We start from the raw sequence: 12,254 nt of genomic DNA, 5'->3' as shown, positions 1-12,254 counted from the left end.
GCCTTTGTGCATGCTGGGCAAGCACTCTACCACTAGGCCAAAGTCCCAGCAAGGGCTAATTACTTTTGAGAGAGGATCTTGCCTTCTACTCAAGTAGGCACATCAACCACAACCTCCTTACTTTAGGCTTCCCATCATTGCTTGGGTCACAGATATATGCCACTGCTTCCAGCTTCCCTCTGTGGAGATGAAGTCTCTAGGACTTTTCTGCTTGGACTGGCCTAAACAATCCTCCTTATTGCTCACAACAAAATAGGTTGAGAAGGCAGGAACATACCACTGTTGCCAGCACGGGTTCTGCCTTGGCTAACCTCAAACCATAATTCCCTAATTTCAGCCTCCCAATAGCAAGGATTACAGGTGTAAACCACTAGTGACAGCTCAAATCTGGTTTTGTTTGTTTTTTAGGAATGAGAATGAGACAATTTCTAGGAAAACATTCTTATACCTGGCCACTTTCACAGTTCCATTCTTTGTACTGTTATAAAAAGAATAGTTGGAATAGGTGACATGAAACCCTTTCTCGCACACTTGTTCTTATGACTGATTTCAGGTTGGGCTAATGTCTAATCAATACCATAATTACAGTTCCAAGACTTCCTGGAGTCAGCAAGGGGAATTTGTGGCTCTATTGTAGAATAACTCATCTTACCTACAATTGTTTGTAGTTTGGAATATTGAGAAGTAGGTAAAAAGATGATCTGAACCACATTCTTGATTTTTGGAAATGTGTGTCTGAACACTTGGAGTTATTTTTCTTTTCATGAAAACTGTGTGTGTGTGTGTGCGCGTGTGCACGTGGGGGAGGGGGGTGTGTGCACACACTTGCGCTCACGTGCACCCTGAGGCTAGAACTCAAGATCTGTGTATTATTCCTGAGCTATTCTTTTGCTCAAGGCTAGTATTCTACCACTTGAGCCACAGCTCCATTTCCAGCTGTTTTGATTGAAGATAAGAGTCTCATAGAGTTTCCTGGCTTGGGCTGGCTTTGAACCACAATCTTCAGATTTCAGCCTCCTGAGTAGCTAAGATTACCAGTGTGAGCCACCAGTGCCTAGCACAAAAAATTATTTTAGATGAAATATATCTGAAAATGGTGAAGTTAAAGATGTGGGATAAAGCTGAGAAAGCTATTGTCAGGCTCCTTAAACAGAATTGGCCATCTACTTTAGAAGTGAAATAAGACAAATCTCATTAACAGCTACTGTAATTCCTTCATTTCCCTGTGCATATATCCAGGATCCCCAAACCCTAGTGCAGACGACAGAGAAAGTAATTCTATTAAAAGAAACATTTATTCTTGATTTGCTATTAGAGTGGTTATTCCCATCACAGGATGTGTTATACTGAAGAAATTTTTAAACAGAAATTTGAGTTCCTTTATGAATGTTTTCCTTCTTGTAAATGCTGCAAAAGCACTTCTTTTCAAAGATGAATTAGCCTTCAAGGTGTTCAAAAATATGAGAGCATGTACAAATATCTGGCATGCTTGCTTGCAGGTAAAGCTTGGATAGGACTTTGACATTTTGGAGGGTGCAGGGAGGAAGAAAGTTTCTGGACTCATCACTGTTCTCTGAAGGCTGTAATCTTTTGAGGAGGTCTGTTATTCTCATAGATCCATCCCACAGTTGAACAGTAACTCGGGCGAGGAGAGATAGCTTCTTGCTGTGAGTCCGAGATAGAAGGTTGTTCTTTGTTGAGCTTTGTCCAGTCCTGCAATTCTTTCTCCTGAGTCATCCCCATGTCCTGAGGTACCTGTCTACATGCCAGTTTCTTCTCCAATAGCTTTCCAAGAGTTTCCATTAGCTCATGGGCTTCAGGAGGCCCACAACTCATAAAGAGAGCTTTATCTTTCTCAGATCTTTCCTCTCCTGTGCTTTCCTTCCTAAAATGAATCCACTGAAAAAATTGCCTTACTTTTTTTCTGAAGTTGCTTTCAGAAGGATTCTCTGCTTTCCTTTCCTGATCATCGTGGCTCTTACTTGTTGCTGTGGATATCTCTAACCCCGAGTCCTCCCTTATAAATTCTTCTTTTTTGGATTCTGGTGAGATCAGTCTTCTCTCAGGTAGTGTGTAACATTTGCCCTGGAACTTGGCATGCTTACCAGTGTCCCATTGCTCTGTATTGCGCCTTATGCCATCCAGGTAAGTATGCAGTTCCTGGAAAGCTTCCACTTCCCCACTGGAGATACTGTTGTCATAAGGTAACGATGATTCAGAAGTAAGGCTGCCTGAAGGAAAGGACATGTCACTGCAAGAAGACTCATCCTGGTTATGTGACCCAGTATTCAACTTAAACTTTAGTGTAGGATCTTTCAGAATTGATAGGCTTATTGGGTCATATTCAGTGGTCAAGGTAGTTTCCACTTTACTTAAATGTGTATTTGTCATTTGTGTACTTCCCAACTGGTTGGGTTTTGTAAAATGTTCTAGATTCTCATGCACCATATTTTGTTTTTGAAGCACTCCTCTTCTGTGGTGAGAATTCCCATCCTCTGATGTATGCATAACTCCATTTTGTCTCCTACACTTTGGGCTGTATCTGTTGGCTAATACAGTTTTTTTCTCATTAACTCTGTCTATATCGGATGTTGGAAAATGTTCTGAGATTTCCCCCATGCTTTTGTCCTGAAGCATTTTTTCTGTGTGGCTAAAACTTACCCTTTCATCTCTTGGATTAGGCCCAGCCACATCTTGCTTTGTGAACTGCCCTGGACTGTATCTACTTTCTAATTCACTTTTATTCAGATTCACTTTTTCTACGGTATTGTGTGTACAGAGCAAAAAAGTCTGATCTACAAGCTCATGCTCAATACTAGAAGGTAATCGTGTCAGGAGCCCATGTCCTTTCTGATCTACATGTAAGTTGGCAGAGAGAGAATGACGCAAGATAGGGATTGAATTTGTTGTCCCTACCACATCTTCTTGAAAAGATGTAGCACTGCGTGCAAGGTGCCTGGAGGTTGAGAGGAAGTCAAATTGGGGAAGGGGCCATGTTTTTGCTTCTCTCAACATGTAGAATTTAATAGATTCAAGAACCTTGAGGGGAAGGCCCCACCTCTGACTCATCTGAAACCTTATAATATGGGCTTCTAGCATCTGTTGTGTTTTTTGATCAAGAAAGGGAAGTTCCAGTGTAGTAACAGAGCAGAAGCTTCTACTTAATAGTGGTAGCAAATTTGTTTTTTCCATATGTGTATGAGAACTCCCAGAATGAGGTACCATATTGTCACCAACCAGCCACGAACGACACACCATCAAAGGAATCTGACCTACACTGATCTGCCAAAATTTTCTGATCACGTGCAGCCTAAGAATGCTTCTTATTTGAAGCTCATTCAAATTATTCATTGGGAGCCTTAGTGATGTATTACCTGAACTATTCCTTGAATTATACACCCATTTATTTTGTCTCTCAGGTGCAGCTGTTGGACAGCTCAACACATAGTATTCTGAATCCATTGGTAAATTATTTAATGGGTATTTCCCTAAGATGTGTCCAAGATTCTGTGCTGTATCCCTTCTCAGCTGCGAGCTTGTAGCAACACTCTCATAGAAAGTTCCCAGTTGACTCACTTGACTCTTCCTTTGGTCATTGCAAATATGGCCGTGACACTCAAAGGGTTGCAAGGAAACAGGATTGCAATTGTGGTGAGCTATCTGTGTTGAATTGCATTGTGGTTCCATTAGTACCAAAGACCCTGGGCTGAGATAGGCCTGGAAGCACCAGGGTGGGATTAGCCTATTTGGCACATGGAGCTGCAGGTTCTGGGGTTCACAAAAATGGCCAGAAAAGGCAGACACTGGGACATAGGATTGTGGGGTTTGCCTCACAAATTTTACATTGGAAGCTAGAGGGCAAATAGATTCTTGACGATTTTGGACCTCAGGAACTGAACCCCATGAACTATCTTGATGTTTCTGTACCATGTGACAGTCCAGGTATTGATTTCCATTTAAGGTGACAGGGTTATTCCTGGTCTGTGGACTGTGGGAAGGATTTCCACAGGGTGGAGAATACAGTGGTATCGTGAGAAGAGGAGGGTTCGCACAGGTATGGAAATGGGTCCGTGTAAAAGGTAGAGTCTGAGATTGTGTCATGGGTTGGGTATGCACATTGGCCAGAGGAAGAGGGATGGATTGAGGAAGTGGTGGTGGTCGTCTGCCCTGCATTTGGGCTACAGGATCTTTACAAATTTCATTGAATAAGATAAGATGAGGTTCTATTGAGCCACCTTCCCTAGACACCAAGAACGTAGCCACTATTGACTCACTGTGCAGAGATGGAAGACCCCAGAAAAGTTGACTGTCTTTCTGCTCTAAATTCTTCCCCATGGTCTTCATATATAGGAGCTGCTGATGAATTCCTAAATGCTCTGTTTTGCCTTTCATGTCCCAGTCAGTTTGGGGGGCTATGGTATCCTGCTCACCAACAAGAGAATGCATAGAGTACCATGAAGATGTCAATTGCTTTTCTGACCACTTTTGTTCAAAAACTGGTCTATCATCCTCCTTTCCTGCCTTTTCCAAAGTTTCAAAAATCGTTTTCTTCTTCTCTTGTCTCTTTAAAAGTTCCTGTATATTAAGGTCAAGAAAGGGAATATGTCTGTTCTCCACATGTGATGCATTAGAGTGTCTCCAGAAATAGGAATCCGGAGGATGGAAGGAAACATTTTCTTGCTGAAAATCACAGTGTGGCAATCTTGGGAGAAATGTGTTCTTGTTATGAGCCTGCCACCAAGAGAATTGAGAAATCTCCATGTTTTAATACTCTTTGCCTTTGATCGTTGGGACATAAAGAGGACATCAGCAGGACTACCTACCAGAAACAAAATGGCCTGTGGTTAGAGAATAGAATCTGTTCTCTTGAGTGTGATGTGTTGAAGGATGAAGATGCATGCAGTTAGCGAGGGAAACTTGGGATGAAGGAGAGGGCTAAGCTTTTGTGGTAGAGAGTTTGTTACCCAGTTGTGAGGATGAAAGAAATTCAACCGAACAGGAACGTGATCTGGTTAAGTGAGAGGATGGAAGGGCAAGTCGAGAAAGCTCAGGCAGAGAAGCTGGCATTAGGTCTGGAGGAGGGATTTCTGAGTAAGCAGAGTGCAGAGGAGGTGATGACTGAGTCACAGGAGTATGTGAAGAGCTGTGGGAGCCAAAGGCAACAAAGAGGGCACATAATTTAGGAATGCCTGTGAAAGCAAATGACTGGCCCCAGCAGTTGTTTTTATTACATACCTTATGAATGGGATTGGCATGGTGTTGAAAGGTGGTATTTCTACACTGGCCTGGAGGGCTGAAAGAGAGAAAACACAAAGCTGTAGCCAAATGGAAGACATGGGAGCCTAGCAGAGTAAAGCCTGAGACCTTCTTTACTTTCTCCCATGTTCATTGTCTCTCAGTTTTCTATAATCTCTCTCCAGGAGCTTCCTTTTCCTAGACAAGTAGCACTTATAACCCTAGTATAACAGAACATATAAAGTAAAGGGCATAGAAAAAAAAAGACCAATCACTTTTTCAGAACATAAAGAAGCTTCTTGCTGCTCTTCTTTTTTCCATGTATTTTTATTGTAATTAATTGAAGGGTTACATTATATTCACCAGATACAAGGTGCATTACTTAATAAACATTGGTACCCTTTCTCATGTCTTGGTCTACTTCTGTATGGCAATTTCTCTGACCTAGACAACCAGGAGAGTGATATACATAATGAAAGTAGAGACATACAGGAGTCCATTTATGGGAATCCCATGTGATATTTAAATCAGAAAGCACCAAGAATCAGGGACAAGATAACTACAATTTTTTGTTTTGGTGTTTTTTTTTGTGCTTGCTAGGCAGGAGCTCTATCACCGGAGTCATACCCATAGCCTTGGCTTTGTTTTATTTTTTGTTTGTTTGTTAAAATAGGGTTTTTTGTTTGGGCCTATGGTGGCCTAGTCAGTGATTATTGAATTTGTATTTCCCACACAGCTGGGATGACAGAAGAGTGCCACCACATTTATCTCTATTTTTTTTTTGAGATGGGATCTAAGTTTTGCCTAAGTAGCTGGCTTGACAGGCAGCTGCACTTGGTGAGGTTATGAGGAAAGTTCACATACTTATGTGGCTTCATTTATAAAGTACTGTGATACTCAGAATCACCACAGGAGGTTACCGCAGAGATGAGTCTGAGCATCCCAAAATAAAGCATGGAACACAGAAGTTGTGACTCCAAAGCAACCACTAAACTTTCCTTGCCAGGCTATGTGTTCCTCACTTGACCAGCACCCACTCTTCAGGCTCATCACTGCTTCATGCCTGTGGCTGGGCAGAATACAGACTGAGAAGTGTTGAGTTTGACTGCCCTTCCTCCTTACTTCTCCTCTACAGGCTTTATTTTCTGAAAGACACTGCTTAAAACTGATGTCTTCAGCTGAGCACTAGTGGCTTATGCATGTTATCTTAGCTACTCAGAAACTGAGATCTGAGGATTGTGGTTCAAAGCCATCCCAGTGATACTCTTCTTACCTTCAATGAAAGAAAACCGGAAGTGGTGCTGTGGCTCAATTTGGTAACAAAAAAGCTCAGGAACAGCACTCAAACCCTAAGGAAGTTCAAGCCTCACAACTGACAAAAAAAACACAAATATTCATATCCTCAGAGATGATCAACCTAGGATCTCATCGAAAGACAGGCAAGTCACCTTTGAGGTGCTAGGTCAAACAAGTGGCACCTTGCCTTAAAATTTCCTACCTTACTTTTCTTGGTTCTTCCCTGATGCTAAGAAGAAAAGAAACATAAAGAAGCTACTCTTAGGAAATATAGATATCCATTATCTAAAAATAATATTATTCCCAATTTTAAATAATAGTTTATTCCTTTCTTGATTAATTTTATAAGATGATCAGATTTTTCAATTTATTTTTTTTTGAGAATCTAAAAGAAGGACTTGAGTTCATACTTGAAGTTTAGTCAGAAGTCTCTCCTCTCTAGATTTGCCCAACATGGAGGAAGGCTTGGTGAAAATGCTTGACATTAAGTGAAACATAGGATCAAGTGGTACAAAGAGTCCATTCCCCTTTAGAGCACTTGTAATCTGTAACTAAGATAAGTCAGAATCATGGAACTGGTGCTTGGAATCCCTCATACCCAGATTAGTTGGCTGTGATCTGCAAATGTAAACATTATCCCTACCTGAATCTCTAGCCTTGCCTGATCTGTTGCTCTAGAAGAATGATCTCCTGGTCTTTCCTAGCCTTCTTATCTCTGATATCTCTCTGGGCCAATCAAAAGTCATCTAGCAATGTGAGAAGGTGAATAGGAAGCTAAAGAATCATCCTATGAGAAAAGAGTCAATTATGGCATTAAGGAGCTTTGGAAAACTGAATAAGCTAAAAAAAATTTTTTTAGTGCTATCAGAGAATGGAGCTCCCAAGTAAAACCACCTCCCACCTCTTCACAGAAAGCATAATCAAGGCAAAATCCAATGGAATCGTAAACTGGAAAGAACATTTAAGTGGACAATTTGATGAATTGCCAAAGAATGTTTGTGAACTATCATTAGAGTGAGGCTGCTCCATAGGTTTTAATCTTACACAGTTTCCTAGATTTTATTTCGTGCAAGATTCCCTGTCAGGCTCTCACAGTGAAGATCCATGGGAAAACCTTCATATTTCCATCAGGAAGAGAGAAAAGGAACCATTTTCAAACAGACCCCTTCTTAGTAGCCTTCTTAGTAGAAGACATCAACACTAGGTGCTATGTCATATGGGAGAAGGAAAGTTGCCTATCTCCAGCCTCTTCTACCCACCCTGTGTTACCCTAAGATTCAGAAAAACAAACCTAAAGTCACGAATGAACCCCACTGCCCAGGGACTCATACCTACTAGAAATAGGAGATTTAAACCCAACATGAGCTGTGTCATGAATGCTCTACTTAAGGAAGTAACCTTATGAAAAACTAAAGCACCAGAGACAAAACCTGGGTACTAGAAGAAATTTGAAACTCTGATGGTTATAACTATAGAAAACATTAAACACAGCCCAGTTCCTAGGAACTTAACATAAATTCTACCACTAGTAGTTCCTATTAGTGAACATCATTAATGGCTTTCAAAAAATCAAAACAACAACAGAAAACTCACAAAGTGCCCAAGGCTATTTCCTGGGATCCTACAAAATAGAATGATCACATGTTTTATCACTGAAACCAAGACCTCTCTGGGAGTGAAAAAGCACATTGCTAGGTGCCAGGGTCTTACAGCCATAATCCTAACTTACTCAGGATGCTGAGATCTGAGGCTTTTGGTTTGAAGGCAGCTACAGGTGGAAAATCAATGAGACTCTTATATCCAATTAACCATCAAAAAAGCTCAAATGGTAGAGTGCAAGCCTTGAGCAACAAAGCTAAGGGACAGACAGTTCCCAAGCCCCAAGTTCAAGCCTTAGTACCGTATCATTTTGAGCCACAGTGCCATTTAAAATATTCTTGTGATTAATTGGAGATAAACATCTCACAGACTTTCCTGCCTAGACTTTGAACAGTGATCCTCCGAACTTAGCCTTCTGAGTAGCTAGGACTATAGGTGTGAGTCACTAGTGCCTGGCAGGAATTATTTTAAAAACACTGAATACATATAAATAGAGAGTAAGACTGTAAGAATGGTCACCACGGTTTGGGAAAAGGAAATGGGAAGATAAATAGGAAAGAATACTCAGCATCATGTTATATACCCTAAAAATACACAGTTAGAACTTCTAGAAAAAGGGATCCAAATAAAATTAAAATTCCTGTTTAAGATAACGTAAAGGAGAAAAAAAGGGATAATAAAAAGGAAGATTGGGTATAATGAATATTAAAGTTGAAGATATGAGATAATACTCTTAACATATAAATCCTATAGATATTTGCCATGAAATATTGCCATGAATCAAAAGAAAACAGGCTGAGTGTGGTGGCTCATGCCTGTAATCCTAGCTACTCAGGAGGCTCAGATCTGAGGACCAAGATTCAAAGCCAGTCCAGGCACAAAAGACCTAAGACTCTTTTCTCCAGTTAACCTCTTGACAATGGGAAGTGGGGCTTGGATCAAGGGTAGGGTGGTAAGCCTTGAGCTGAAGAGCTCAGGGACAGCACCCAGGCCCAGTTCAAGCCCCATGACCCACAAAGGAAAAAAGGAAAGGAAACAGAAATAGCATTAATTTCAAGCAAAGCATACTGAAGAATAAGAAAAGTTACCAGTGATAAAAGAAGTATCAAATAATAATGAAGGGTTCAATTTTCCAACAACATAAGGAAAACATTGTGTATATATCTAATAACAGATTGTCAAAATGTATGACGAACTGTTAGAAATAGGAAAGGAAATAGATGAACCTACTGATACTGTTAACAGCTTCAACAAACTTTATAACAGAAATTGAAGCTTGGTTGTGCTGCAAATCATCAGGACATAGTCTGAAACAACACATTCAATCACTTGGATATCATTAATATTATCAAATAATCTCCCCAAGCTGAACAGAATACATAATCATTTCCCCATGCTCAAGTGGTACATCCTCCAGGATATAACACATTTTGGGAAATAAGCTATGCCTTAATAAATAAAAAAGAACAGTAGCCATATGAAATATGCTTTTAGGCCAAAAGCTGTTAAAATAGAAATCAGTAAAGGAAAGGTAGTTAGAAAAATCCCAAAATGTTCTGAGATTAAACAAAGCATTAACTCATTGATCAAATTTTTTGAGAGGTTTAAAATATGTAAAAGTAAATAAAATGAAAATGCAACTTAGAAAAATGTGTTGGATGCGGCAAAGGTAGTGTTTAAAGGGAAGTTTATCACATTAAATCCATGTATTACACTCGGAGCAGCTCTAGTTTTATTACCTGTTTGATATCTCTCTGTTTCTAGGCTATTGGGAAATACAAATTCCTCTTCTGTTAGCACAGAGAGAGAAGGAGAAACCCAGACAGGAAGTCGGAGATAGGAATACTCAAGAAGTCAAGTTGAAGTTCAGTTATGCTGTGGTATGGCTTCGAGGTCAAAGAAGAAGATCCACATCAGAATCCAGGCACTGAGTACACATTCTAAATTACACACAGTTCCACGCCACATCACAGAGCCTGAGCAGAAAGCAAAGATTCTTAAGGCTGGTGGTGGAGAAAACAACATAAGGGAATTGAACCTACAGCTTCCCTCCATCACCCAGATATGCTAATCTGTTCATCCCTCTTGTGTCCTATAGATGCCTTCACTACACCCTTTCAATAGAGTGTGTTTACCTCAATATTTTAATCATTCTACCTACTACCTAGATCTTATAAGAGATCCTTTTATTGCATTGTGATCTCCCTTTGGATAACATGTAATCTTTGAAAGCTTTGCATGCTCAGGGACTTACAAGTTCTATTCTGCTCTCACCTACAGCTCCTCAAATACACAATGCTTTTTACCTGCACAAAAACAGAAACCTTGAACACAAAACCCCTTGAGATTTCTCAAGAGGTTCAGTGATAATGCTAAAAGCCTGTAGAGAGCACAGTACTTTACACCAATGAACAGAATCCAAAAAAGCATAAAAGGGAGACGACACAACAAACATTTTCAACATGTTTTCAATCATTCTTTCTCTCTCCAACCCTGCTTCCTCCTCATTCTGCCTTCCCTCTCCCATAGTTTTGCATCAGTTGTACAGAGCAATTGTACATGTCCAAAGCCCACACAACCAGATCCATCCTGATGTGAGGGGTAGGCTTCACCTTAGCATCATGGGTCTTCTAATTAGGCTGATTGAACTTCATTTGGCAAGGCCCTTTGCTTTAAACCACATTTATGGTTACTTTATGAGCTTTTTCCTCCATCTACTTTGTAACTTTTCACCAAAATTTCCATTGGTTCATATAGAGAGAGAGATGTTATTTTGGTGGCTATTGTATAGTATATCTATTATCCTTTCATATTATTTGTTCACTTAACCCTTAAAACTCTTAAAACTTATGTATTTACAGCCAGGCTCTGATAGTTCAAACCTGCAATCCTCACTATATGGGATACTGAGGACCAGAGGATTGCAGTTCAAAGCTAGCTAGAGCAGAATCCCAAGTTAGAAGGGACGCTGAGATTGGGAGGACTGCAGTGGCAGGACAGCACAGTCAGGAAAATCCGTGAGGTTCTTCCTCCATGGCGGAAACTGGACCGTGGCACATTCCTGTGATCCACGATGGAGGCAGATTGTGGCTCAGATGCATACCTAGACAGGAACAAAACCAAACCAAACGAAACAGTGAAAAACAGAGTTGTAAGCAGTATTGCACCTGAGGCCTCCAAATTCCAGCTCCAGTACCACCAAAAATAGATCTTTTAGCTTCCGAAGTTTATAAACTGGTTAAGCGCTGTGTTGTTCCCTCATAGTATTGTTTAGCCATCAGGTTTGATGAATCCACCTTCACCCCAGACACCCAATCCTTGCTTTTTCTTACAATGAAAGCTTACCAGAAATACTAGACTGTTCTTTGTCCTGTCCTGCATGCGTAGCTTCTCCATTGTCTTGTCAAGCCGACTTCCTCCCATCTGCCTTCCCTTGACTAGAGGAGGTCTGTTCAGAAATACCTCTTATATAGCCTTGCATTCCTGGTGTTGCTTTGTTGTTGTTTGTAACAAGCAAACTCACAAACACAAAAATATCCTTTAATATATGACCAGGAGAAACCTCATCACAAAAGTGAACGTATCTGATTTTGTTACCTGGTATAGTATGTATATATGTTTGTTTGTTTATTTCAAATAAGGAAGGGAAGGAGGAAACAAGATGATTGGGAGGGAGTGCGGGGGAGGGAAACAGGGCCAAAATATGAAAAGGGGTATCCATGTGTGAGAAGTAATGCACCTACTACCTGACGAATTACAACTGTAATCCCTCTATACATTACCCCAACAATAAAATTTAAAAAAACGAAAAGTAAACCTGGGGGAGGGGTCATAAAACGGAAACAATAGGTATATTCCTCAAAAGAGATCAGGTCATAAAAAAGTACTATTCCAGATTAAAAGAGACTGATGTCACACAGCTAAACACAATAGGAAATTACAGACTGCCCTTGGAATGGAGATGTTAAAAAAATAAAAAGAAAAGAAAGGAGGAAACAGCTGGGTGCAGTAACTCATGCCTATAATGCCAGCTACTCCAGGAGGCTGAGATCTGAGCATCATGATTGCAAGCCAGATGGGCAGAGAAGCCTCCATAAGACTCTTATTCTCCAATTAACCTCTTA

General features: G+C 40.4%; 1 protein-coding gene across 1 annotated transcript; it reads right to left on the bottom strand.

The window, feature by feature from the left end:
• Nucleotides 1-1,563: 1,563 nt before the first annotated feature.
• LOC150064803 (spermatogenesis-associated protein 31D1-like) lies at nucleotides 1,564-4,392 on the bottom strand. Its single transcript, XM_090329091.1, has one exon. The coding sequence runs from the start codon at nucleotides 4,390-4,392 to the stop codon at nucleotides 1,564-1,566; it is 2,829 nt and encodes a 942-aa protein (XP_090185217.1).
• Between the last annotated feature and the right edge of the window lie 7,862 nt (nucleotides 4,393-12,254).

This window comes from Megascapheus bottae, chromosome 3 (assembly GCF_031878675.1).
Source record: "Megascapheus bottae isolate mThoBot1 chromosome 3, mThoBot2.hap1, whole genome shotgun sequence".
NCBI lineage: Eukaryota > Metazoa > Chordata > Mammalia > Rodentia > Geomyidae > Megascapheus > Megascapheus bottae.
Note: the sequence above shows the minus strand (reverse complement) of the source record. Positions and strands in the feature narration are given on the sequence as shown.

Coding starts and splice junctions, on each gene's coding strand:
- LOC150064803 (XM_090329091.1), bottom strand. CDS start 4,392: ATGAAAGGCAAAACAGAGCATTTAGGAATTCATCAGCAGCTCCTATAT.